Raw genomic sequence first — 22684 nt, forward strand, 5'->3', positions numbered from 1 at the left:
TGTTTTCTTTTTTTTTAAATCACTTCATGGTTGGTTTTTGTTCGTTTGTTTGTCTTTTTTTTTTTTTTTTTTAATCCCCAAAGGAGGAGAAGTGTGAAGAATGGAGCCTTGGAGTCAGAGCCGAGAGGAATTGGATGCCTGCAGGCGAGACCAGGTCCTGCTGGCCCGGATGGAGCCTTTGTGAAATTAGGAGAGGCTGAATCACTACCATTTCAATTCCTTGTCTCTCCAGCGGGGATAAACAAGACACAGCCAGGCCCACAGGGATGCTGAGGTGAGCTGGGTGATCTGGTGTAGACCGCCAAGCCTGTCTCAAACCCTGCCTGTGGGACCTGATTGTATTCAGTGCACCTGCTCTTTGCCTTGGCCTTCAGCCACGCCCCTCACCCCACTAGACGCGGTGCACCCAGAGGCCCGCAGGCACGCAGGGCCCGCAGCTGGGATGCTTGCACTGGAGGCCGGAGGACTCAGGAGGCGCCGGGCCACGCGTGGTCTCCTCCAGACTGTGTATCGTGGGCCAGGTAGAAGGAGGAAGAGAGTGGTCCCTGGGGTCCCTGGGAGGGGACCGGGCAGGCGGGCAGGGTAGCATCCTGTGGGCGGGGCTGTAGAAGGCAGCGCTGCCCATAGTCCCCCACCTGGCCCAGAGAGACCCCCTCCCTGCCTCCTGGGGCTGCAGAAACCATCGGGACACCCTGTTGCCACCCCTGGGAGGCTTCTGGACCCACAGGGGTGGGGACATGAGTGACAGGGGCCCTTCCTTCTTGCACTTTGGGAGCTTCTAATAACATCCCAAGCCCAGAGGCTGCTGACCTCATGTTTCCCCTTCACCTCCCTATGAGGAAACAAGGACCTCAGCAAAGGGGCTGTTTCTACTGCTCTCTTCCAACCCCTCCCACCCACTCTCTCAGCCTTAGGGAGACCCCTGCCTTGTCTACCCAGAAGCCAGGCCCTGCTGATTGTTTTGGGGCTGAGCAGGGAGAATGGCTAAGGCTAGAGCTGGACCCAGCAAGATGCACGCTCTGTGACCTTGGACAAGTCATTGGCCCTCTCTGGGCCTCAGTTTCCCCGTCTTTGGAGACAGGAGCTATCCTGTAAAAACTGTGGCCCCATCTGCGAGTGCCTTTATAGAGCGCTTACTGTATGCTCCACAGGTACACTTATAGAGCACTTACTGTATGCTTCACCCTTCACCTGCTTCCCAACAATCCTTTGAGGGCACTAGTGTTACTGACAGTCCGATGTCCAGGAAGTGAGGCTCAGGGAGGTGGGGTGACATGTCCACAGGCACACAGCTAGGAGTAGTGGTGCTCGGCTTGAACCCTGCTCTCCTGTTTGACTAGCTTCGACCTCTTGGGGTGCAGGCCTAACTCTGGAGGGGCTTCCACTGCCACTCCAACCTTCCCTACCTCCTTTCCAGCCTCTGCAGGGAGAGGCTAGCCGGGAGGAGCTGCCATCCCACCTCCACTGGGCTCAGCACAAAGGCTGAGACAGGGCCTTGGCTCCGTCCCCATTTAGTCGGGAAGTGAAGTGGAAAAACACCCGAGAGCCGGCTCCGGGTGGGGAGGGCGTTCTGGGAACTGCTTCGGCTCTCTGGGCCCACAGCCAAACAGCCACAGAAATGAGATTCAGTTCCTTCAGCAATCTCAGCGCCCACCATGTGCCTGGTATGGAGCAAGGCCCTGGGGTAGAGTAGAAAAAGTGGGAGAACTCACCCCAAATCACGGAAGCCCATGTTTATGGGGGACTTACTATGTGGACGCTCATTTAATCCCAACCACACCAACCGATTGGTGCTGTTATTATCCCCAAGTGACAGATCTGGAAAACGAGGCCTGAGAAGGAAAGTGAGTTGTCCGAGGCCACACGGCCAGTCGGTATTGGAGCTCAGATCTGGAACCCTCACCGCCTGACTTTGAACCTGAATTATCTCTCTGCAGTGTTGTTTACTGAACACCTACCCTGTGCAGTCAGTGTAGGTCATCTCCACCCCTCCCCACAGACTGTAACCTTATTTTACAGAGAGGAAAACGGAGGCTCAGAGAGGTTAGGTAATTGGGCCAACGTCACACGGCCAGGAAGCAGCAGAGGAAAGATTCAATGAGATGTACCTGCCTCCCCCAAACCTCTAATGGCCCCAGAGGGGAAGAGGTCAGCCCCATCATTCGTCATTTATTTATTTATCCGTTCATCGAACAAATAGTTACTGAGTGCCTATTATGTCAGGCCCAGGGTGAGCCACAATAAACCTGACTCAGCACCCAACCTAAGGGGCTCACAGTCTTGCACAGGCCAGTGGGGTACTCGGACTAAATACTTCTCTCTTCCAGATGTGGGTGGGGGTAGGGAGTGGGGGGTGGGGAGTGGAGGGCCGGCTGCTGTTAGGGATGGCTTCCTGGAAGAGGTGGTTCTGGAAGTCTGTCTCCCTTCTGGCCGGGCTACCCGGGTAAATCATTCAACTTCTGAGTCTCTTCACCTGAACAATGGTGATGACAAAGCCACCTTGTCTGGTATGGCTCAAGACTTGTCACCTGTTATAACTAACATTATGATCTCAACCTAGCTGCCACTGCAGGGCGGAGAAAGTGGGCGGAGGGAAGAGGCGTGGTACCGCTGAAGTCTGGGCCCCGCGCAGGCCCGGGGAGAGTGCTAAAACTCTTGGAGGGCAGGAACACGGGCAAACAGGGGAGGGCCCAAAGGCCCCAGACAGGGTGTGGCCTTCATAAGTCTAGGGCCAGAACCATGACCTCAGCTGGACCTCTGGGGCTTCCAGCACGAATGAGGTCAGCACTGGGGGCGTGTGGCCTGAAAAAAGGAGTGGACCTGACGAGGTGTTCAAGAAACTAAGAGAAGCAGCAAAGGGTGGGGGTGGTGGAAGATTCTGGGCTTAAAGCTCTCTAGTGTTGGTATAACCTGGATTCAAATCCAGATCAGACACTCACTAGTGACCTCGGGCAGGTCACCTACCTGAGCTTCTGTTTTCTTCCTGTCGAAAATGTGTTAATACCTGCATTCCCAGCTGGACGTTCGGGATCAGATTTTAACAGGTTTTTTTTTTTTTGTTTTTTTTTTTTTTTTACAAATGCATGTATAGCAAGTACCACGGGCCTTTTATGCATGCGTATTTTTAATGAGAGGTATGTGGCTCAGCCGCTGTCTCATGCACCAGGAGCGCAGCTATTGTCGCTGTGGACATCATGTGATTTTGACACAATGACTGTGTTTTACTTTCTAATCAGGAAAAACAACAATAACAACCAGGAAAGCAAATTCCATTTTAGGCGCGGGATGGGGCCTAGGGCAGATCTGGGAGCCCGGCTGTGAGCGAGCTAGACCAGGATGAGAATTCGGGGCAGTCGGGGGGCGGGGGGGGGGGGTGAGGAGAGGAGGGGAAGCCCTGCTAAGGCTTCGCGCTGGCCGGCGATCTTCTCCCAGGATCTCCAGCAAGAAAATCGGGAATCGGGAATTCTTCTTCCCTACGGGGCCGAATCCCTGGAAGCCTCCTAGACACAGTGTGCGCATGCGTGTGCGCGCCTGCGCGTGCACGTGTCGCGGGGAGGTGGCGGGGGTGGCGGGGAGGTTTCCCAGATCGCTGTCCGGCTCGAGTCCTGCTCGGTGTCGCGCGCTCTCAGCCCCAGCCTCCCTTGCCCGGCCCCACTGCCAGCCGCCGGCCACAGCCGTTTGTTGTGGCAGATGTTCGGCTGTGCCATGGCAACGCCAGAACAGGATGTACCTCTGGATCGCGGCAGGGACCAGCCCACGCTCACGGGCCGCCCACGCCGTTCCCTTCCCCGGAGGCTTGTTGTGAAGAACCACGCGGGTCCGGGTCGGGGTGGGGGGACGGACGGTGTTTGTATCTGGAGAGAGGCAGAGGCAGGGTCCTCCGAGGGGTCAGGGCGGGGGAGGGGGAGCGTATGTGTGCGCATCCCAGTCGAGTATCTACCCGCTCTGCCCTCCAGAGCCGTGCACAGGAAGCAGGGTGGGGAGGAGAGCCGTCCATCAGCGGCGTCTGATCTGTGGGCGTCTGGCCGGAGACCAGCGTCCTCCCCGCTGGAGGATTACTCTGTGTCGGGGCCCGTGGTAAGTACTTTATGTAACAAATTAACAGTACGATTCGGGGGCACGTACTTTGTGCTCACCTTTTATCACATCACTATGAGGTTATTTTTGTTCTTCGTCTTAAGAAACTTGAGTCCCAGGGAGGTGAAGTCCCTTGCTCCAGGTCACAGAATAGGTGAGTCAGGGAGCTCGTGCTGGGACCCCGGCCTGCCTTGTTCCGAAGCCCTTGGTTGGAAGGGGGATCCTGCCGGGGCTGGCTACATGATTTGCAGGGCCCAACGCAAAATGGAAAGGCCTGGCCTTTGTCGAGGAATTACAGGGATTTCAGAAGAGCGATAGCGGAGACTTAGGCCAATCGCGATGCCCTTGTTAAGTGCAGAGTCCTGTGCCGCCGACCACGAAGCCAGCCCTGGACGCTGCCCTGCCACGCCAGATACTCAGAGGGTGGGCCTGAGCAGCCTGGAGAAGCTCACAGACCAGGGTAGTGAGGCACTGCCATCCGGGATCTCCCTGTCCATTCCCGGCGGTGCTAGCTCATCAGAGGGGCCCAAAGACCTTCCCCCGCAAAATGCCTGGAACCAGGAGACTGGGAGCTTGTCCTGCGAATCGTAGCTCAATACAAAAGCATCCTTTCATTAGCTCTTTATGTTTCCCTTTTTAATTTTATTTATTTATTTTTGTAAAAGTTCGTATTTATTTAAGTAATCTCTGTACCCCCAAATGGGGCTCCAATTCGCAACCCTGAGATCAAGAGTCACATGTTTTCTGACTGAGCCAGCCAGGCGCCCCCCCCCTTTTTTAATAAAAGTAACACAACCCTGCTTGCTGCACAGATGTTGGAAAATAGGTAAAAGGAGGAAACAACATAAACCTTGAATCCTACCTGTCCAACTCCCATTTCCGTTAGCAGGTGGTATATTTCCTTCTTGTCTTTTGCAAGAGGGTTTTCTGTCAGGACCCCCCAGGGATGAAACAGATGGTCTCCTCTTTGTCCCCAGGGCATGACACATGGCAGGGGAGCTGAGAATGGGGGAAGAATGCAAGAATGGATGGATGTGATAAAGGGACCTGGCTTGGGTGACCTTTCAGATTCTTTTGGACTCTGAACAACTCAGGGTTCTTAGAGTCATAGCTAATGCCCCGTATTGACCTAAGTTTCAGTCAAATGTGCCAAGCCCTTGCTGGGGTCCAGGTGGTGACAGACACTGCCCTTGCCCCGGAGGAACTTGGTTTAGGCAGGCATGGGTGTCCCCAAACTTTCTAGGCCTTGGCGAATGAAACTACGGTTCACTGTCACAGCGTATTTCATTCATGTGCTCACTCGTTCACAGTCATGAGGTATTTATTGAGCACCTGCTATGCTAAGCATTGCACTAAGTACACGGTGGGCTATTCTCTTTGGGGAGAGGGTGGTGGGGTAGAAAGTAGATGAATTAGGAGTCAGACACCCTGGACCTCTGTCCCTTTCTGGCTGTGGGGCTCTGACCCATACTCGCTAACCCTCTGAGCTTCCAACCGTCATTTGTAAAACGGGCTCATATCTGCTGTGCGGACCACCGCTTGTCAGTAGTAGGTGCTCGGTATACGTTACTTCCTTCCTGCCTCCCTCCCCTCCGTCCCTCCTGCCCAGTACCAACAATAACGGCCACTGTCGATTCGGCGTGGACGGTGTGCCAGGCAAAAGGGGGTTCCGTACGTTATCGGCTAATTCTCAAATCATTGGCTCCATGAGGTAGGTAACATTGTTCTTAACCCATCTTGATATCGGGGGATATCAAGGGAGCTCACCACCTCCAACATACCACCTGCAGGAGAACGTGTCTCTTAGCACCAGGGCCCCCTGCATCCTTTTCTGTGCCCGGAGGCTGCTTGTGCCAACACCAACATTTTATCTGCTGGAACCGTGTACAACAAGAGGACCTTCGAGCTGAAATGGGACCCTTTATAGATATACTTAAGGATGCACGAGCAGTTTCCCTTTAAAGGCAAAAAAAAAAAAAACCAAAACCCAAAAATGGTGGATACGACTTGGGCAAGAGACACACACCTTACGTTGTCCAAATAGCCTTTGGAGCTGGACGTAGGTCAGGTTTCCCAGGGGCGGGAGGGAGGCTTCATTTCTGACTCCTGTGCTTTCTTGCTGACACCTATAGGGAGATCAAGAATGCAGCTTCAGCTTGCTTCTTGGCAAGGTTTTAGGTGGGGAAGAAGCAGTACTGACTGGCTTCGCCGCTTTCCACATGTGACCACGGGCCAATCACTTACGCTCTGCAGGCCCGTCTCTTCACGCGTAAACTGCGGGTAACATCAACAGGGCTGTCTGAAGGACTCAATGGGACTCCTTCCGTGAAGTGCTGGGTACACGGAAGGACCAGTAGAATCTGCTCCCTACCGCTGGGGCGCAGGGTGCGTGGCTGGTCTTTCCTGGGCAGGAGACGTCTTTAGGAAGGGCTTCCCCTCCCACTGCCTTCCGAAATGCCGTTCTCCAAGCTCTGCCTTCTGGAGCCCCCTCCAAGCGTCTTGCCAAGAGGGGCTTCTCTGGGCGTAAGCACAAACAGGAAGGAGCGTCCTCGTGTGCAAAACTACCCCCCCTCCCCCCCCCCCGGCTGGAGGCGTGATCTGGGATCTCGCTCCACCTCAGGACTGTTACTCTTGAGGGTGAAATCGGGGTAAAGTCAGCCAGTTGTAGGAACATTCTGCTAGGGCCCTGGGTAAATGAGTATCTGGTGGGTTTTGGCAACACCCCCGCATTCTGTTAGAGGGATGTGGGTGTTGTCTCTAGAAAGCATGCATGGAATGTGATTGTAACCAGCTAAGTGGAAGCCTGCTCCACTGTGTCACATTCTTATTTTGATGGTGTTTGAACTTGGCCTTTAGAATTCCCAGGGAATCCATCGGGAACATACAGAGTGCTGGGCCCGATCCCTGGGCTCTGATTCATATTTGGAGCCTGAAGAGAATTTATGAGGTGTCTCCAGCCTTGCCAACGAAGACTGTCCTGAACCATGACCCTCGGTGGTTTGATTTCAAAAACATCTTACAGAAAGGACTGCCCCGCAGCTTCCTGGCGTGGCCCATTAGAACCACCTCCCCAAACCTTCTGCTTTGAGTTCATACTCAAGAAGCAATTCCTGACCATAGTTTGGCTTCAAATGTAGATTCGCCTAGAGGACTCAATGTGCTAATTGGCAAGGGAGGGTAATCTGACCTGCTTGACGGCTAATAATTCTTGTTCTAAAGTAATCAGCTTGCATTCCGGTTTATCCATCTGTCTCTGGGAGTCCAGGTGACAGACCCAGCAAGCCGGGGTGAACTCAACAAAGTATTTCGCGGATCCACAGGCACTGGAATTCAGTGGTCGAGCCAAGGTCCCTGTGGCAGACGGTGCTGCCCGCCAAGCACGTGTGCCCGCACACCTCCCGGCGGTCTGGACGTGTGATGTATTGCGTCCAAAGGCCGTGAAGAATGAGAGTCCCCATGCTCTTTCCCCTGACTGCACAGCCAGAAGCAAAGAACACCAAGATAGCACAGGGTTTAAAACGCCAAGTAGCTCAGCTTCATGAGTCACCAAGGCTGGAGAGCCACCCAAAGGTCCTGACCTGCCATGGATTGTGACCTGGGCGTGAGATAAGCCTCTGTTGTGTGTAGCAACTGAAGTTCCCTGGGATTCCTGCCTCGGTCGCTAGCGATAATTAGCCTCCACAGTCCCCTCCCCCGTGACGTGTGGCTGGCATAGCTTAGGTGGGTCTGAGGAGCACACGCTAGTTAGCTGTCTTCTGCTTGTGCAAGAAGAGACACCAGCCAGCGTCCAAGTCCCATGACCACCCGCAAGTGGGCCTGTTCTTCCTCACTGACAAAACCAGGAGGAAAACCAGACAATTCCTGGAGGAGCTCACATTTCTGCCCTTGGTTCGTTCTTCGGTCTAACGTGTCTGGGTTTTTCGTACAGGGCTTAGCGCACAGTAGGTGCTCAGTAAAGACTGGCTGTCGGGATGACGCAGCTATGTCTGACTGTCTTGGCAAGGATTGAAGAAGCAGTTTCCTTTTGCACAAGTTCATAGGTCATCAAACACGTATAAAGAAAAAGTTTATTCTCATCACGAGAAGCACACGAACTATTACAGTACGCACCAACAGAAGAAAAAGTGCGTTATGCATCTTCTACTGCAAATTCACAGTACAAAAGATACTGCCTTTTAAATATATGTATATAAAAAAACAAGAAGAAAAACAATATAATAAAAAAAAAATCATCGATACCGTAACGCAACACGCTGGAACCCACTGGCAGCTTCTGAAAACCAAAGAACTTATCTTGTAGAGTTCCTGATTTTGCAGGGGGTGGTGCCTGCACCTGCGTTTTGTTGCAGCGAGCTCAGGACACCGGCACAGGGGGAGACAGGGTGGCCTCGGTGGTAAGAGATCTCTATGAGACAAGAGTACAATCATGTGACGGGGCGGGATGCCACCCCCCAGCTGGCTAGCAAACCAAATTCCGTGCTTTCCTTGCAACTGTGGGGCGCGGCGTGAGCCAGCGCCTGCCTCGCCTGCGGGAATCCCTGATGCTCTTGGACACCTGCAGGTCCCCCCACCCCCACCCCACGCACGACCGCGCAGCAGATGAGCGCATGCGTGGGGCAGGGCGAGCTCCGGCCGCACGCCAACCACCACCGACAAGGCAAAGGTCCAATCACAGGTGAGAGCTTAACAGTTTCCCATAAATACACAGTATTCGTAAACTATTATTAAGGCACTCAATTGTAAAACAACAATTACAGTGTCGGAAGAGGGGGGAGGAAGCAGCCACCTTCTTGTGTGGCATGGCCAACACAAAGGACCGCGGAGGGCTGGAGGGCTGGTTATAAAGACTCCTATTTAAGAGACTGACTGAGGCCAGGGCACCGGCTGCAAGACAAAAGGTGGTCACGTCCAGGTCTGCTGTGGGGACCGCTGCACAGCCCCACTCCAGATGGGTCAAGGTGGTCCGCTTCGGACTCGGGGGACACGGCGTGGATGTGGGTGGGACAGAAGTGGCCCACAGGATGATGTGAGTCAAGCTGTAGATCTATCGATGCGGCGTGAACTCCTACACACGGGGATTCAGTTACGGAACGCACACAGTCAGACCAAGTAGCTGAGCGTGGGGGTCGATCAACTACCTGTGTTTGGCATGCAGCGTCGGCAAGAACCTGCGGGGTGGGAGCAGAGCAGGTGAACCTGCACCATGCTGTGTCACAAACTCCTTAGCCTGCCTAGTGCTCCTGTCCTCGCTGTGTCTGCGGGAAGCCCCGCCAGGTGGCAAGCCAGAGGAGCGCTGGGTGAAATGTATTCCAGCACCGGGCATTTCCTGTCAACAGAGGGCACGTCTCTCTTCAGACACCTTGGGCAAGGTTACTTCTATGACCTTGACGATGTAGCATTTCTTCTCACTGGGGAGAAATGGTCCCAGGGGAGCAGGGCGAGTCATGAACCTTCTGGGATCTGGCCGGTGTGGAGAGACAGGGGTGCCTAAGTCCAGGGCTGTCCTGAAGAGGTTAATTCTGTGGCATCCTCTGGGCTTATCCGGGAGGGAAAAGGCTCTAGAAGGGGCTGGAATGGTTTCTGGCGAGAGGTGTTGGGGGGAACAGAAGAGGCTGGCACAGTGCAGCCATCTGTGAGCAGCTAGTGAACGATCTCATGCATGACGGACAGGGTACCGCTACCCACTACCCAGGAGCCTGCTGTTGGGCACCCAGAGCTCGGCATGGGTCCCCACACCGTGAGATCAAAGCAGCAGGGAATGCCAAGAGTGGGCAACTTTGTTCTCAAGTTCACGCGGTGATGGACATCGCTCCAAGGCCCTGCAGTCGCTACCCGGCCAAGAAACTGAAATCGACATTGTCAGATCATGACCAGGGGGTCCTGTGGTTTCTCTCTCCGTGACCAGTTTCCCCCGAATACTTAAAGCTTCACAAGAAGACCCTCCCCACCCCGAATCAATGCAAGATGAACATCTGGGGAAGTTGAGTCTAACTTCTGGCATGCCACAGGAATTAAAGCAAAAGAGAGAGAGGCGAGACAGTACGTGAAAAGCGGTTCAAGGGTCAGGGAGATCATCAAGCTGACTTAGAAAACTTTTGCTCTCTGTTTCAGGAAGGGCGTTCTCCGAAGAGGGTGGTCACCAAAACCAACGACTTTCACAGCAAAGACCCCGCCTCTAACTTGTGCCACCCATGTTCAGAATTCTCGCCATCAGCAAGGAAGACGAGACGGGGCATCGGTCCAGACACGGCATGTCGTGTGGCACAAACTTCCTCTTCCAGGGGCCAGCGTGAGCCTGTCTTTGCCAGGGTGCCCCCAAGCCTGGCGGGGTGTTCTTGCTCCTCTGGGTCTGGGAGAAAAGCTTTGATCCTTTCCTCCAGGCCAGAGTGGTAGCCATTAAATCAAGAGGGCTTCATTTTGCTCTGATAATGGGGACCTGGGCCCTGGTCTGTGTAGACGCTGAAAGGCGAGCCGTGCTTCTGAAGACAAATGGGCAACCGGAAGCCAAAGACTCACTCAAATCCCTAATCCTCCTCCTACACTTTGAAAATTAAAAACATCCGGTTCTCACACACAGACCTGGTCTTAAAAGAGCAACCCAAGCCTGTCAGCGTCAAATCTAAAGGATTATTTTGACACAAAAATTGAGCCACCACATGAAATTTAATTTGGCAAAACGTATTGAACTTGGTATGTTTTTTGAGAATATGTTTCTTTTGGCCAGGGCGGTGGCGGGAGTGGGGGGGGGGGCGCGGGGTACCCAAAGGGTTTTCAGGAAGAAGCAGATAATCACCTTTTAAGGTGGTTTGGATTGACAGGTGGGAAAATAAATTCCTATAAAGTAACGTAATGTTAGAAAAAAAAATAATAAAAAATAAAAATAAAAAAGAATGCCAGAGAGGAAAAGTTCCTGGAGAGAGCATTTTTGCACAGACTCTACCCGCTAGTTGGAATGTGGATCACCCTTGTTCCTGAAGATCCTTCCCGGAGTGCTCTCGGGGGGTCCAGGTCTGACCAATGTAAAACGTAAGAGGGCGACTCCTTCGCCCACTTTCGGAGCTTGGCTGGGCCCGGGAGGCTTGTAGTTTCACTGAACCAATCTGGCCGCCAGCGGAGAGCCAGCTATACTCCGGGAATGCTTCGACCAGCAGCGCCCTCGCACCTACACAGCGACCCTACCCTGCGTGAGAGCCGCGCGGGGGGGCGGGGCGGGGGAGGGGGTGCTGGCAAGGTCTGGGTCGGGAGAAGGCAAGGGTTTGGCTTGAGGTGTCCCAAGAGGCAGGGAGGGCCTTCAGATTCGCCAGTTTTGTTCTGGAGCCCCGAGGTGTCCAATAAAGCCCAGGGTCCGCAAACTGTATAAAGGGCTGAAGGGTGAGTATCTTAAGCTTCGCTGGCTACCTGGCACCTGTTGCGTATTGTTCTTTTTTTTTGTAACCTCTTAAAAATGTTCTTGGCCCATGGGTCCGTACACCAGTTTTCTGCCTCCTTGGATGAAACCTTTCTGCCTTACCCACCGAGCCTCTTTTCTCTCTCTCCAAAATATTTTAACAGGGGCTCCGCACAACACCTGCGGAGCCCCTCCCCCCCCCCCCCCCCCCCCCCAGCCCGGAGCCAGTGACAGCATGACGTGTGCAGCTCACTGGATTCTGAAAGGGGGCTACCTGGAGCCCAGGCCGGGACTACAGACCTCTCCTCCGCTCTGGCCTCACCGCGAGGAAGAGCCAGAGAGAAACAGGAAGCAGTGTCCTCACCTAAGGAAGGGGCAGCTGTAAACATCTGGGAAGCTTTTCCATCATCTCGTTTCTCTGAGAAGCTGCTGCAGAGTCGCTCCCCAGGAGGGAGACCCCCTCTGCCTCCCCAAACACGCTCCTGTGACCCAAGGAACCCGAGGGCCGGGGCTCCCGGCAGGACGATCGATCCAAGTGGCAGCACCACCGTCCCCACCAGACGCTCAATCACTTCCAAAGCCTCAACACAACCGCACCGGGTCCAGCAGCAGATGAGGGACACGCAGTGCGTCGTGGGTCCTCCTCCCCAGGTTGGGGGCAGCTTAAACTTTGCCATTGGCAACGACCAAGGACATCACGCACGTTCCCACCCCCTCGCCCCTCGCCCCGGCGCTGACCAGACGCGCATCACTCAGCGGTAACAACACAACCAGGACAAAGAAGTCAACCGTACCGATGATCTCCACGCGCCATAGAGTTGGTTCAACAACGGCACTGGACGACTTCGTGTTCACTTTACCTAGCGGCGCTTGGTGCGGTCGACTTAAAAGTCTTAACGCTTTTTGGGGTGGTTTTTTTTTTTTTGGTGGGGACCAAAAAAAAAATTCTCTTTTGGAAAAAACCTTTTCTGACACAGCATCGTTCCCCGGAACGAGCCTGGGTCACTACTGTATCTTAAAAACAAAAAGCACAGCAAGAACAGAGGTAGGACTTAATATTGCCATCCAAGGGTTTCCCCGCGAGGGCCCGAATGAGCTAGGAACGTGCGCGTGGCGACGGAGCCATCTCGGCTCCCGTTCTTTCGCACGGTGCCAAGGGAGTACGTGCGATGTGTCTGCACATCTGTATATGCTTTTTAAAAACAGGATTCTTCCTGAAACCACAGGACCTGGGGATCAGGGTTTTGTATCTACTGGCCGACAGCTTCTGGCTCTCCAGGGCCACACAGCTGGCTTCTTCCCCCTTTCTTCTTGGGCTACGTTATTTTTTGTCTCTTCCCCTCCTCTCTGTGGCAAGAGGGGGAAAGTCCGAGCGTCCACTGTTTAGGAGAAATCAAGATACAAGGGGCTGACCAAAACCCCCGGTGAAACGCACGGAGGGATCGCGTGATGGTGTCCGTCCAAATGCAGCAAGAGGCGGGTCAGCTCCTGCTCAGCCACAAGGGGCTTCTCAAGTTTTCTGAAGCAGGTTTCCCTGATGGCGGAGAGGTTGCAGCTGGGTTCCTTGGGTTTGCCCGGGGCTCACACGAGAAGGAAGACTCGCCCAACTTAGCGTCCCGGGAGTCGGCGAGGGTGGACGCGTCCGCCTCACCGGACAGGTCCTCGGTCGAGAAGTTGAGACTTCCGAGCTTGGCCAGAGAGTGTGAGCGTTTCAGCGGGGACGAGACGGTGAGGCCCGCCAGCCGGAGACGGGTCTCGATCTCCTGCGTCCGCTGCTTCACGAGCCCGGGCTTGCCTCGGACGCTGTGGATGCTGTCACTGCTGGAGCTCCGGGTCAGGTTGGAGCTCATGGAGGAGGAGGTGGGGGTGTAGCAGATCGTCTTCAGGAAGTCTTTTGAGAAATGACTGGTGTGATCCAGGCGGCAGAGGAAGGGGGTGGGACTCTTGAGTGGGGCTCCTTCAAGTGGAGCGGGGAGGGCCTCTGACTTCTCGTCACTCCCAGAGAGGCGAGGCAGCGGCAGGGGCCCCGGCGGAGCGGGGTTCTCCTCGGGGATGCTGGCCTCCAGCCTGCTGGTCGTGCCGTCCCTGGAGGGAGAAGCCGGGTCTGCGGGCGTGCCCTTTAACCTCTCCAGTTCTTTGGTGTGCTTCCGGACCAAGCCCGCCTTCTGCAGCTGAATGATGGATTCCTGGTGCTGCATCAAGTAGCTGTTGGTGGTTGGTTTCTCGGCTTCTTTACTGAACAGAAGCCGCAGGTCCTTGGCTGGCTTCGGATCTTTCTTGGGTGGGGATTCATCCTTCGCCACTTCCATGCTTGGAGGGTTCTTATCACAGTGAGAGTTCTTCAAAAGGAGGGACTTTGGCAGGGCTCTTTGGGTTTCTCTGGAAGGTTCCGAAAGGCTAGCCGGTAGCTCTGGGGCGGCTTCAGCCCCAGAGCCACCACCGTCTGACCTCCTCGAGCCTGCTGGTGGTAGGAAAGGGGGACTTTCGCTTGGGCCAGAGGCCAGTCTCTCTAAAGCTCGGGCCCTGCTGGACGTGTAGGCCACAGGGGAAGACGTGAGGTGGGGCAGGAAGGTCGGCTGGGTACAGATGGCGGGGGCACCGGGGTTCTCGCCCCGCCCCCTGAAGGCCTCAGGAGCCCCGCTGGCTGTAGGGTACATGCAGTCGGCACAGGATTTGTAGGAAGGCTTCACCTTGTTAAGGATCCCGAATATAGCATCGTGCTGAAAGGAGACGAGAATGCGGTGAGTATACGGTAACGGGCCAGCGGCCACGGAACACGAGGAGGGCGTGGGGTGGGGCTGGGGCAGGCACTGGAGAGGGGGCCCCCGCTTCAGCCAGTGCAGGAACAGAGGCCTCTCAGAACCCCCTGGGCCACGAACAGTGGCGGTTAGGGATGCCGAACCAAACTGTCCAGAAGCTACGTGCCCACGATCCCGGGGAAATCTCCGGCCACACAGCCAGCAGGGCGGTCAGGAGCAGGGCCTGCTCAACCCCACCTCCGCCATCTCACGTGGATGCCTCCCCCGTCCTTTCCCTCTCGGAACAAATCTGTGCTTGGGGAGTATGTGGCCTGCAAACGGGGCTCTGCCCTTCTAGCATGAATACAGCACGGCTCCAAAGAACCACCATGTAGCCGTGGACTGTGGTCTTCACAGTGAGGTGGCAAAGGGCAAAAATGGCTTTGGAAAGACCCTCTTAATCTTACCCACCCAAATACGGGTGCCCATAGTCTCGGATGAGGGAGCCAGGCTGAGGTGGTTCTTTTTTTTTGTTTGTTTATTTGGGGGGAGGGGCAGAGAGCGAGGGAGACAGAGGACCGGAAGCGGGCTCTGCACTGCGAGCACAGAGCCTGACACGGGGCTCAAACTCACGAACCACGAGATCAGGACCTGAGCCGAGGTCAGACGCTTAAGGGACTGAGCCACCCAGGCGCCCCTAAGGTGGGTTTTATGTACCAAGGGAGAACACATTTGCGATGTTTTCCGAGGAAAACCACCTGCCTCTAGGTCAGTGTGACCTGTGCCTCCACACTGTGCCCTTCTGATGGGCGGGGCACCTGCTCACCTCCCTCATGTGCCCATAGGGCTGCTCCTATGGGCTGCGGTGGGGGAGGCCGACCCTCACCCCGACAGTGGTTTAGCTGTGAGATTCCCAAGCTGGTCTGAAACAAAGGCTTTTTGGCGAAGGGCTGATATTGTAGGTTTCTCCCTGTGTCCTACCACTGGCCCTGACCGTCAAGGATTAATCCCATCCGGCGTCACAGACGTAGGTCCCCCAAGCTAAGAAGTCACGGGGTAGTCCAGTCCTGGAGGAATCCTAAGGAAACCCAGCCATGATTCCTCGAGGCTGCAGGGGAGCATATGGAGAGCGTGCGGTGGGGGAGGCGGGGGGGCCTGGTCTCCCTCGGAATCCTAGCCTACTCAGGACTCCTGGGGCCGGCTTCCAGGTCAACCAGTGAGACCAGATCACTCCCGACCTACAGCCTGAACTTGCAACCCGGAACTCTGACCAAAGTTTTCTTCTAAAACCTTCAGGACTTAACGTTCTAACACGTGGTGAAATGATCCCATGGTGGGAGATTTAAGACCACCTTTCGGAGCCCGAGGAGCAACAGGCTGGGAGAGAAGTCACTCGTCCAGCTCCTACTTAGGGAGCACCTGTCACACATCATGAGCTGTATCAGGCGCAGGGGCTGCAAACAAGACATGGTCCCCGCCCTCAGAGGGTCTACTGTCTTCTAGTGAAAACGGACCAGGACGCTGAGTGAAGGCATAGTCTTACAGATGAACCCTCACCAACCTGGAGCCATAGCTCACAAACAAGAGTTGAACAAATGAATGAATGCTTGTGTCTTGGTCCTATTCCCTTGATCACGTCACCTGTTCAATCAAATTCTGGCCAGGGAAGGCAGGCTGTGTCCTTCACGTACCTTCTTACCCAAGCTGCTCGTCTCCTCCATTCTGCGACTCACCCCATGCCCTCTGAGACTGATGGAGGCACTACTGTCCTGGGCAGAGGTCTTATGTCCTCTCTCTTTATGGGTATTTGCTCTTTGAGGGAAGGGGGAGTGGCGGGAGAAATTCCTGAGTCAGGAACATGGCGTCTGGAATGTTTTATCGTTTGGAGGTCGGTGGTGGGTCGGCTCCACTTCATTCGTATTAAAAGGTGGCCAAGGCAAACCCTCTGTACGGGGGATGCTGGCACCTGCCGGCTTCCCGAGTGCTCTCGCCGTGGCGAGCCAGCGCAGAGTGAGGGGGGACGCCGAGAGTGGGCGGCACGGGACACCCCCCACCAACCCATCCTCCGCCCCTGGGCCGCTCGGAGGAGGAAAAAGCCTGGTGGAATTAATGATTTTCTGAGCGAGCGCCAGCTTGCCAAGACCTTGCTGCAGAAACCCACCACACAGGAGAGCCACAGGGGACTGCTGGAGTCGAGCATCCGAACAGTAGTCGGAAGACCAGACCCTTGATGATATGGAACAATTCCCACCGGTTTCTTAGAGGTGATATTGTGGTCGTGTCTCCACTGAAGCGACACATCTGGGATTTGTTTCAAGACAATTCAGAGTGTGGGGAAGGGAGGGAGGGTATGAAATAAGAATGGTCTTGTGTTGATCAACGTGAAGCTGGGTGCTAAGTCTTGCTTTCCATTTTATGTAAGAAAGAAACCGAGGGGCGTCTGGGTGGCTTAGTCAGTTGAGCGTCTGACTTCCTGATCTCAGCTCAGATCGTGACCTCACAGTTTGTGAGCTGGAGCCCCGTACTGGGCCCCACGATGACAGCACAGAGCCTGCTTGAGATTCTCTCTCTACTCTTCCCTGACTTGCTCTCTGTACCTCTCTCAAAATAAATAAAAAAGAAAGGAAAGAAGGAAGTCGAGCTGGAGGCGCAGCCCGAGCCGAGCTGTGACTGAGTGCCCCGCAGACCCCCGACCTGGGCACGCCTGCCCCTCCCCTCCGATGGCGCCCGCTGGCAGGGGGGCAGGACGGGCCAGCCCCGCGCCCACCTCGAAGTCCTCCGGACAGCTCCTCTTGCTGTTGTTGTTGTTCAGGTTTTCCCGGTTAAGCAGGCTTTGGTCCAGCTGGGGCGGGGGCCGCCCCCAGCGCCCTGCTCCCGGGGCCTCCTCCCCTTCCATCTCCTCCACTTGGGGCGACCAGCCACTCCGGGCCTTGGGGCTCCCGAACTCCAGCTTCTTCTTCACCTCCTTCTCACAGGGTCCGGAAGCTTCCTGGGGATGTGTGGCCGGCCTGTGTGCTTCAGTCGCCTCGGCTGCTTCCTCCAGGAGGGCGTCCCTCTCCAGGTCCTCCAGGTGGACCACGCTGCGGGTCTCGCCGCTGGGGGGATGCAGGAGGGGGTCTGAGAGTCGCCGGAAGCAGCAGGGGAGGGCGGCTCCTCCTGGGGCCCTGCTGTCTGGGAACCCAGGCTGGGCAGCGTCGTCCAGGCAGGGCAGCTGGGCCTCTGGGGTGCCGTCCAGGGTCTCTGGCAAGAAGTCCCCAGACCCTGTGGGGTCCTCCATGGGCGGCTGGAGGCAGGTGTCGCCCTGCTGGCGCCACAGCTTGTTGTGTCGTTGTTTGCTGTGGGGGAGGAAGGGCAGAGGAAAGTCAGAGGGGGCCAGTGCCCGGAGGGTCCCCGGAAGAGGGGTTGCGGGGGGAGCCGGTGAGGGACAGCCCGAGGCCGACAGAGGTATCACGAGGACCCTCAGCCACTGGGGCGCACGTCAGGAGCCTTAACTGGCTTTGTCACACCGGGACTCTGTGGTGGGTAACGTGAAAGCAGTGTAGACCCCAAGGGTCAACACGGTCTTGGGGTCCCGTGTCATTCTGTGAACTTAGCCACTCTACTGCGTGTTTCATCTCCGTCGCGCCATCTGTCAACAAGGATGAGAATCCTCTCCTCCCCACACCGTAGGGAGGCAGTGAGGACGGCAACAGACAGCACATACAGATCTCACGCTGACCTGACTGTGTAACCACAGAATGTGCGCTAACTTGGGGCCATCTGAAAAAACTGGAAATATGCATTTAGGTCAGAAAGATTACATGTGGGCCCCTGGGCGGCTCAGTCAGTTAAGCGTCTGACTCTTGGTTTCGGCTCAGGTCTCGATCTCGCGGTTTATGAGTTCAAGCCCTGCACTGGGCTCTCGGCTGACAGTGTGGAGCCTGCTTCAGATCCTCTGGACCCCGCCCTCCGCCCCTTCCCCACTCGCGTGTGCGCGCTCTCTCTCTCAAAAATAAACATTTAAAACTAGGTCTTATAACACTGTAGTAGTATTGTTATAACACATTTTTAAAAAATGTTTACTTTGAGAGAGAGAGAGAGAATGTGTGAGTGCAGGGGAGGGGCAGAGACAGTGGAGGGAGAGAGAAATCCCGAGCAGAGCCCGACGTGGGACTCGAGCTCACAAACCATGAGATCATGACGTGAACCGAAATCAAGAGCTGGACACTTAACTGACGGAGCCACCCAGGTGCCCCCGTTATAACACATTTTTAATGTAAGGATGAAAAAAAAAAGAGATGACAAAAGTTTAATGTGAAATAAGGTAAGTCAGTCACCTCCACGCACCTTAGGGCGACAGTAGCCAACAGCATGCGGGTATGCGGGTTACAGCGAGAGAAGTAAACATAAGAGGACAGCGTGAACTAAGGCCCTGCTGTCCGGCAGTGCACGGGAGCACCACGGCCATTCGAGACGGCTCTGTGTGCGCATTCGGGCAAGGCCGAGAGGGCCCCCAGATGGGGCTGCGAGTCACGGTCGGTGCCTTGTGGCTGTGAACTCAGCCTGAAGACCCCTGGTGAGGCTGCAAACTCCTGATGGTGCAGCAAGTGACTGAAGGGCCAAGGGAGAGAGCAGGACCACCCACCTCTTTCCCTCCCTCGCCTCCTCCCCCTCCTCCCCCCAAACCCCTCCTCATCGTCCCTGGGCCCTGCCCGGGGATCTGTCCAGCTGCTCCCTGGTTGACAGCAAAGGGACTCCAGAGACGTCTAGGGCTGTCCTCAGACCCCGTTCAACCCTGCCGGAGCACTCCTGCTTTCTCACACGTGGCCAAGAAGCCAGTGGACTCAGTTTGTGGCCTCCTCACAATACCAGTCAGAAATAATCCAGGGAGGCTCCAAACCGCCGGAACAGAAGGGAGTCCCAGAGTCCAGCGGGGATCCGCCTTCATGGGGCCTCCCCACACAGGAGCCTTGGGAGCCCACGGACTTGGGGAGTGCTCCCTCCCCTCTGCCGCGCACCCGCACGCGTGTGGGACAAGCTAACCTCGTGCACCTGTTCCTCCTCCCTCCCCCCCTGCCCCCCAACATGGGGGATAACCTGTACTCTGCAGACCTTTTCTGGACGGGGGTTAGAGATTTCAAATGTCACCGTGGGCCAGCTATGGCAAAGCACCTGCAAGGGCGAACTTGTGCACTGTTCACACAAATCTCAGAACAACCCTATCAGGGAGGCTTTAATCCCAAACTCAGAAGAGGACACCGAGGCTCAAGGCTTGGGGAGATGGGCGAGCTCGCCCTGAGGGGCCCAGCTGGTCAGCACCACGAGTATCTGCTCTGCAGCCCTGGGAACCGCCCCGTGGCGAAGCCTGGCACGCGGCTCGGCGCGAAGCAGATGCTCAGGAAACGGGGACGTCCACGTGCCTGTGCTGCACATGACATCATGCCTTGGATTAGAAGCTGTGCACCGTTCCCTCCGGCAGCAAAACAGCTTTCTGTGTGTGCCAACAAAATCAAACAGATCCCTCCTGGAAACCACTAATCAAACCCCAAACAATGGTTGTTTTCTCAGACCGGCACCGCACCCCCCCCCCCCCCCACAGAAGCAGGGTTTTAGCTGCGGAGCCCGCTCGGTCCCCTCGATCCTTCTCAGCAGGCGGTCACCCACCTCGCGTCCAAGATGCCTTCATACTCAGACAGCTGCCTCATAAAGCCCGCGTTGGGGCGTGTAATGCTGCGCTTTTGCTTCACGTAGTTGTACGCTTTTTCCAGAGGCCAGCCAAACTCCTTCATCGCGTAGGCTATGACCGTGGAAGCGGATCGGCTGACACCCATCTTGCAATGCACCAGGCACTTGGAATGGTTCCTCCTGCAGGGGTGGGGCGGCGGGGGGGTGGGGGTGGGTGGAGGAGAGAGTCCAGAAATGTCAACGATTTCCTTCTCTCAGGTGTTACCCAGTGGAGTTTTATAAACCCTGAAGTTATCTCCGTGCCCAGACCCCCCCCTTATGTCCTGATATTTGTGCAGCAGATGGCCACACACCCTCTAAAGGAAATAGCTTCGCTGCAAAATCAATTAGCACACAATGGGAAATCGAGATAAATCTGTCCCTGTCTTGCCAAGCTGTGCAGGGAGAGCTCCCAAACCGGGCGGCCTTCAGGGACGAAGTTGGATCGCTGGGATGGGCCAGGAGATCAGAGGCTCTTTTGCAGGAAGCCAAGGGGCAGCTGAAGGGACATCTGCAAAAGCCACACAGCTGTGACAGCAGATGGAGACAGGGAGCGGGTGACTGCAGACAAACGGGGTCAGCGAACTGAAGGCTGCAAGGCCCTCAGGAGAGCAAGATGTGCATCAGACGGGAGGGTCCAGGAGCCAGAGCGAGGGCAGCAGCACCCTGGACTCAGACGGGGGGAAGAACCCAGGCGGACTGGTGGTCTGCAGGGAGGCCGTACTGGCCCGGTCGGGGCTGATTTCACGGATACGGCAAAGCCGAGGATGGTGTTTCTCGACACCTCACCTCCTCGAGAATGGAAGGGGCTGGCAGGGTGGCACCTGGAAGCTTTATTTGCACAGCACGTAGACCCACCGGCCTGCCTGTTTACACTGGAAGCAGCTGGCCGGTCAGGTGGGTCCAGGCTCACTTCCTAGACCCCGGGCTTCAAATTCATCCCCGTTATGTGCATTTTGTTTTGTTGTTTTTTTGTTGTTGTTGTTTCACTGCTGGTCTGAAATCTAACCCCCACCAAAAAATGCAAACAAACTGAGATTTGGTAAGGACGTGTTGCATAGCTTTGCCCCTGATGGGGTGCAAAGCAGAAGATGGGGTTTCTCTCGATAGCATCACAGAGGGTTTTCTCTCAGTGAGGCAGAGTTGTTCCATAGGAGAATAAGGGGAGGACTAAAGATGGGGGACACCAGTGACAGGCACGGGGCAACGGGGACCTCTGATGGTCTGCTCCTTTCCATGAATGAATAGGAAAGTTGCATGAACACAGGTGCACAAGCTGGGCCATACCTTGGGGCACCTGCCTGAGCAGCTTTCTTGGCAGACGCAGCCCCAAAAGTGCCCAGAGTCCACATATGACCTGGCCCACCCCCCTTCTCCTTTGGCTGAGCGACTCCCCAAAGGCAGAGCCCCCAAGAATGTCCACTTGGTGTCAGATCCTTTTCTGATACCACTTTTGACACCAACGACAAAAGTGGGGTCCCATGTCACAGTCAAGGATGGGGGAAACGAAGGCTCACTGGGGCCCCCACCTTGAGATCAGTGACCATGTCCCTTTGGTGCTACGGGTCCTGTGGTTTAAAACCAGAGGTCCACCAGACATCAAAGGCTCCACAAACCGGGAGACGGCGGTGTCTGGGATTGCCATTAATTTGTGCCCACCCAGCATCTGCCAGTTTCCTCCTCAGACCAGCTTCTTTCGCTTCTCCACCCACTTACTTTGCTTTGTTTATAAAATGGTACGCCTCGTTCCAGTGGGCAAGAAGGTCTGTTGTTTCCTCGTCATAGACTCGGATGTTATGATATGCAAATAAGCCAGGGAAAAAATTATCTATTTCTCTAGTGACATTTAAAATGTAGTCAACACTGTAATGAGAAAAAAATAAAGGACAAATTTGGAGAATCAGAATGAGGAACTACAAAGAACAAAGTAACAGAAATACTGAGCAAAGAAAAAATTAAATACATGCGCATAAAGGATATGTGTTTACGGTGGGGTTTTTGTTTCTCCTTAATAGTCATTAACACACATTGGTGTGCTTTCTAAATGCCCTCTGTGTGATGAGAACATATTATATTTAAAATAAAAAAAACATATTCCTTTATAAAAAACTCAGGAAAAAGAAAGTTCAAAGCATTGCTAAGCAATATGAATTCTGGAAAGCAGACATGTGTATTACTTAAATACATTTTCAAACGCTCTTGAAGTTTCAAAATTCATTAACTGTTATGAATATACTGAGGCTTTAAAAAAAACCAAGTCTCCACTTTTAAAGAGCTAAAAAAAAATAGACTCTATCCATCCATTATTCATGTACCTAAGAACTGCCTTAAATCCTTCTTGAAACAAGGCAGACTAGAAACAAATAAATTGTTGAGAAGGTCCTCAAATGCTGGTTCTGTAGTTCTTTAAATGTGATACTTCTATTCCCAGAAGACCAAAATAATTTCAGGAGTTAGAAAATACCTCCAATAGGTTTTGTAAGAGAATACTTATAAATGCTGTAAGAAAATACCTTTAAAAATCATTTACGTGTTCCCAGCAAGAGAAGGCATAGATAGTATTGCTGTACATTTGAAGAATATTTTTTTGTCGCAAGAACATATCTTAACCAGTAGTTCTAAAGATATATTTTAAGATTTGTTTAGTCTTGATTTTTAAATGCAGTAATTCAAGAATGCCATCATGTCAGACCCACAGAATGGTGATTTTGTGGCTGTGTTGTTTAAAAAAAAATGTCCAGACATCTGTTCTTGAAGATCTAGATTTAAACATTTTTTT

At 54.5% G+C, this 22684-nt stretch overlaps 1 protein-coding gene across 6 annotated transcripts in view; it reads right to left on the reverse strand.

Moving 5' to 3' along the window:
* Nucleotides 1-3102: 3102 nt before the first annotated feature.
* SSH1 (slingshot protein phosphatase 1) overlaps nucleotides 3103-22684 on the reverse strand; it is a 69543-nt gene continuing 49961 nt past the window's right edge. For 4 of the 6 annotated variants that reach the window (XM_047088190.1, XM_047088191.1, XM_047088192.1 and 1 more), the window contains 4 exons: nucleotides 21622-21768; nucleotides 19846-20046; nucleotides 16970-17537; nucleotides 12503-14184 (listed from right to left, as the gene is read on the reverse strand). In XM_047088190.1, coding sequence (XP_046944146.1) covers nucleotides 12946-14184; nucleotides 16970-17537; nucleotides 19846-20046; nucleotides 21622-21768 — 2155 coding nt within the window. In that variant the 3' untranslated portion in view covers nucleotides 12503-12945. Of the gene's footprint in view, nucleotides 4669-4939; nucleotides 5077-6103; nucleotides 6204-12258; nucleotides 14185-16969; nucleotides 17538-19845; nucleotides 20047-21621; nucleotides 21769-22684 lie in introns of those variants that run through there. The other 2 variants (XM_047088189.1, XM_047088187.1) reach the window with 2 other exon arrangements.

The sequence above is a fragment of the Lynx rufus genome, unplaced genomic scaffold (assembly GCF_022079265.1).
Source record: "Lynx rufus isolate CCGP_SWC_20201006 ecotype Redwood Valley unplaced genomic scaffold, mLynRuf1.p SCAF_24, whole genome shotgun sequence".
Lineage (NCBI taxonomy): Eukaryota > Metazoa > Chordata > Mammalia > Carnivora > Felidae > Lynx > Lynx rufus.